Here is a 4,383-nt window from a genome sequence, read left to right on the forward strand (position 1 = left end):
ATATATATATATATATGTATAAAATTTATATATATCACCGATAGTACCTGGCGCCCCACGCACACGGCTCTGCTTAAAACGCGTCGCAACCAGCCGCCGGCCACACCGCCGTATTTTCACCAGGGAACCAATTAACAGTTTTCACCTATTCCTTTTCAGGTGACCGAACATACGGAAAAAAAAAAAAAAAAAAAAAAAAAAAAAATCGAAATAAACGCCGGGAACGCAAGGGATGGAGAGCGAGCGAAAAAATAGCCCGGTCGAAACCTCGGCGCCGCCGGAAAAATCAACTCTCCGGTCTTGCGTCGAATACAAATTTTTCGATGTCGACGCCATTAAAATTGGGCTCGATACTCGCCTGGCAAATAGAGCATTTTCTGACAAGCGACAAGCGTAATTAGTCGTTGCCGTAAGGTATAGATAAATTCGGAAAAAAAAAAAAAAAAAAAATGAAAAAATGCGCGAAACATCGCAAATTTCGTTAGTGGCATAGTTTATTGTTAAAAACGATACACTGGATATAAAAACGACACACAGATTGCAATGATGTTTGGTCATTAACAGAGTCTTAGTTAGATATGCAGTTAAAAGTTGAAAAATTAAAAGGATTGTTCTTCAACAAGAAATATGCGACGAATGCTTCGATCGTATGTGTTTAATGGATCGAATAAATAAACGGTGTGTGATAAATATAAATGAATAAATAAATAAATAAGTACTTAACGCACGTGTAAGGCTCCCATTCACAGCCTAAGGGGTAGCCTTTTAAAGCCGTTTCGCGACGGATTCCGCTAAGTGATACCAATAACTCGATGGGCTAACAACGAGACGTACTCTCTTCAGGATTCGACGGAGGATAAACGAAGGACCGGCGCAATCCCGCGGGATGTTATCTAATCCCGCTGGATTTGTTGATTCTACGTCTTGCGCCCGGCGAGAGCCCGATGAGGTTTTCGTGTAGCAACGGGATTACCCCTATTTTCCGCGACCTAAACTCACCCCGAAAGCCGTCTGCCACGTTGCGGAAACGCGACACGTCTCGTCGGGGGATCCACATCCTTATTTGTCACTAAACCCCCGCGCCACGTAAGAGCGATTTTCCATCCGACGCTGGGCATTAACTTATCATCGTAAACGTATAATAGCATAATAACATTGTACCGAGTATTATACGGTGCACAATGCAATGCTATTGTACAATGGCATAATAATTAAATCCGAAGGTGTGAGTTAATAGTCACAATGGCAAATAGCCTAATTGGAGGTGATAGCAGAATTAAACGCCCGATAAAGGACAGATACTTTAATGTTTCAAAATCGTAGGATACGTTCTCTATATGCAAGATCCGTATTTCTATATATTGAAAAATTTAGAAATAAATTATGTATTTTTAAACGTAAAAATAATACAATTGATTTTTTATTTTCTGATTAATTGATCGTCACAAGTAGTGAGACGTCATCTATTGTTGGATAAGCCTTGCAGCTGTTAAAAATATCAGATACAATCATTTTTCTTTTTCTCTACAAAATTTATCATCCCTAGATTTTTATATAATCTAGAGATTATATATAAATTAAGAGTGGAAAAGCTTTAATCGATTATTCACTTAAAATATCGCTTGCTTTTATCGCGAAGTTCTTAATCCCTGGACGTATACGTACGGCGTTCGTGATTACATCGAGGGGGTCGACTGAGGGGTGGCTGCGAATGAAAATAGCGTTTTATCTCGCGTGTGCGATTACGATTCTTTCGCAGATTCGCGAGTAAACGAACGTATTCTCTCGCCAGACCGGAAACCGATGGAGCGGTAAACAAAGATGTGCCGCGGTACTTTTGTCCTGCGATCCTCCGGCCGTTCCCACCCTCCGTGGAAACGCGCAGATTATTCTATTACACGTTACGTAAACATCGAGAGCACAAACGGACGACGCGAGTACCCCCAGAGCGGAATTCTCTCTTTCTCTCTCTGCAAGCTCCGGTGCACGTTGCTGTTTGCTCTGAAAATGCGTTATTGTTTCACCGTGATAAAAAATTCAACGTTTGGATAATTACATCAGACCTGATCGATCGACAGACGGGGAAAAGGGGGTCGAGAGGGTGAGAGAGAGAGAGAGAGAGACGATGGTGGCCCCGAGCGACTTTTCACTGGGTTACTGACTTACTTAGTTCGCCCGTTTTTGTCAAGCGCGGCACTAAAAAAATATCAGAAAGGGAAGGGCGGATTTCGCGGTTTAACGATCGATCGATCGTTTTAAAAGTAGAGATGTCTTGATTCTTTTTATTTTACTTTTTCTTTAAAAATGTATATAGTGGGAGAGGCGTCGAGAGTGTTCGTGTACTTTCAATAATCTACTTTGAAAAATGCTTCCTTCTTTCCTAACAAAGTTTTAATAATAAAAGATTAATTGAGCGTTTTAATTTTTTTTTGTAAATTCAAATTATACATCTTAATTTTAAATATTTTTTATAATTATATATCTTAATTTTCGTGTTTTATTTCATTTATATTTGTTTCAAACGAGTTAATCTCTAACGCGTGATAGCGATTTAAAGAATGAATCTCTCATGATAAAAGAGCCAACTTCTGAAAAATATACATATTAAAAAAAAAATCAAATTAGTGTGTTTTAAAAAGTATACATTTTTAATTTTAAGATGCTTTGAAGATACATAAGCTCTTCAACTTTTCAATCGACGAGCTTTTCAAAGCTCATCCATCGCGATCGAAGGATCCCGTTTGTCCATCCGCTCTCGCAGTTGGCTTCTTCTATCTCGAGAAACACATTCTACTGCCCGTTTACATCCCTCGCGGATCAGCGAAAACGGAAAAATAAAATACGAAGGAAAAGCGAGGAATCACTCTACTTTTTGGTGGGGCCATCGGTGCGTGGCAGCTGCGATCCTTTCTCGAATCTCTTTCCTTTCGCGTATTCCCTCCTTTCTTCGGCGGACCGACAGGCCCGGTTTTCCCGGTAATCCCTTCGAGGAAGAGAACGATCACGAGGGATTTGGAAGGGGGTCGAAAGGAGAGGGAGGGACCGATTCTCGCGCGCGCAGAAGCGGAAGAAACGAGAACGGCGCGAGAGAGGACGACCCCGCACTGTTTGCCTTTTATTAAACTCTTGTTAAACGCCGCCTTTCTCCGCACACACAATTGAATCGGCAAAACAGCGAAGATAATGCCCCTACCGTGCTCCGTATACGCCCGCAGGAACCGTAGGAAGAGAGAGAGAGAGAGAGAACAGGAGAAAAGAGGGTGGCAGGTAAGGGAGAAAAGAGAGAGAAGAAAGACTCACCGCAAACACCAATTCCTTGTACATCTTGAAATGGACACCGTGTAATCCGTCTCTTTATATAGCGACTGCGGGATCGCCCGGAATCCTTCAGGAAAGGATCGCTCGCGTAGCGATCCTCGGCGTGAAAGACGACCGAATCGGGCCGGTCGATCGATTCCTTTTCGAAAGGGGCCCCGTGAAAATCACATGGCCCACCCTCCGTTCGACGGCCCTTCTCTAATGAAAATATTTGGATGTTTCCAACAAAATCGACACGGCTATCGAAAGACTCTACCGTTTTGGCTTCAAAGGGCTGTAAATTCAAGTCTCTTTCTCGATTATACGCTATATACAATCCTCCGATGAAGCCTTCAACATTCCTCCGCATAGGGGAGAAAAAGCGTTTTAATTCGTATACCTATGACACATTAAAAAAAAATCTCGATAATTTCTTTACAATATTTTAAAAATGATTATTTAAAGCTTTTATCTTAAAAGAAATTTACGTTTTGCTCTTTTTATTTGTACAATTTTTCCTCAGAAAAATGTGTTTGATATTACGAGGGTGGAGAAAATCGAGTGTATGTGGGCGTGTGTAACTGGATATTAACACTTCTCGTTTGTGAATCAATGCGATATCGATTAGGAAAAGCAATAAATAAAAAAAAATAAATAAAAATCCGCATGTGTTTTCCCGCACATCCTCTATCCGCGTCGATTATTATTATCCGTAGCGCTTGTAGCAACCCGTTGCATCACCGCTTCACTCTGCTCTCGGGCACGCATCAGTGACACGTTTGTTACAAAAAAAAAAAAAAAAAAAAAAAAAAAAAAATGCAGCTTCCGAGTAGGAGCAAACAGTGAGTTCCTGAACGGATAAAGCTGACTCGTGTGAGTGCATGAGCCGATACGTTCATCCATACACGTATACGTTAGCTGTCTCCGGACAGAACCTTTCGAGGTTGACTTCTTGAGACACCAGCGGGGCGGAAACTCGAGACGTATAGCATCGCGAAAGGAGGCGAGTTAATCCTTCGAGACAACTAGGAGCCGCGGCGCGGAATGGAAGGGCGCGGGAAGGGGGGGGGGGCAGGAATCCGATGG

The 4,383-nt window shown here is 41.9% G+C and overlaps 1 protein-coding gene across 1 annotated transcript in view; it reads right to left on the bottom strand.

Annotated features, from left to right (window-relative positions):
- The window catches only part of LOC115237403 (homeobox protein goosecoid-like), a 20,614-nt gene extending 16,516 nt beyond the window's left edge, over positions 1-4,098 (bottom strand). The window contains exons 1-2 of the mRNA XM_029810412.1: positions 3,786-4,098; positions 3,301-3,697 (exon numbers count right to left, since the gene is read on the bottom strand). Coding sequence (XP_029666272.1) covers positions 3,301-3,667 — 367 coding nt within the window. The 5' untranslated portion in view covers positions 3,668-3,697; positions 3,786-4,098. The remainder of the gene's footprint in view (positions 1-3,300; positions 3,698-3,785) is intronic.
- Between the last annotated feature and the right edge of the window lie 285 nt (positions 4,099-4,383).

This window comes from Formica exsecta, unplaced genomic scaffold (assembly GCF_003651465.1).
Source record: "Formica exsecta isolate Colony F162 unplaced genomic scaffold, ASM365146v1 scaffold295, whole genome shotgun sequence".
Taxonomy (NCBI): domain Eukaryota; kingdom Metazoa; phylum Arthropoda; class Insecta; order Hymenoptera; family Formicidae; genus Formica; species Formica exsecta.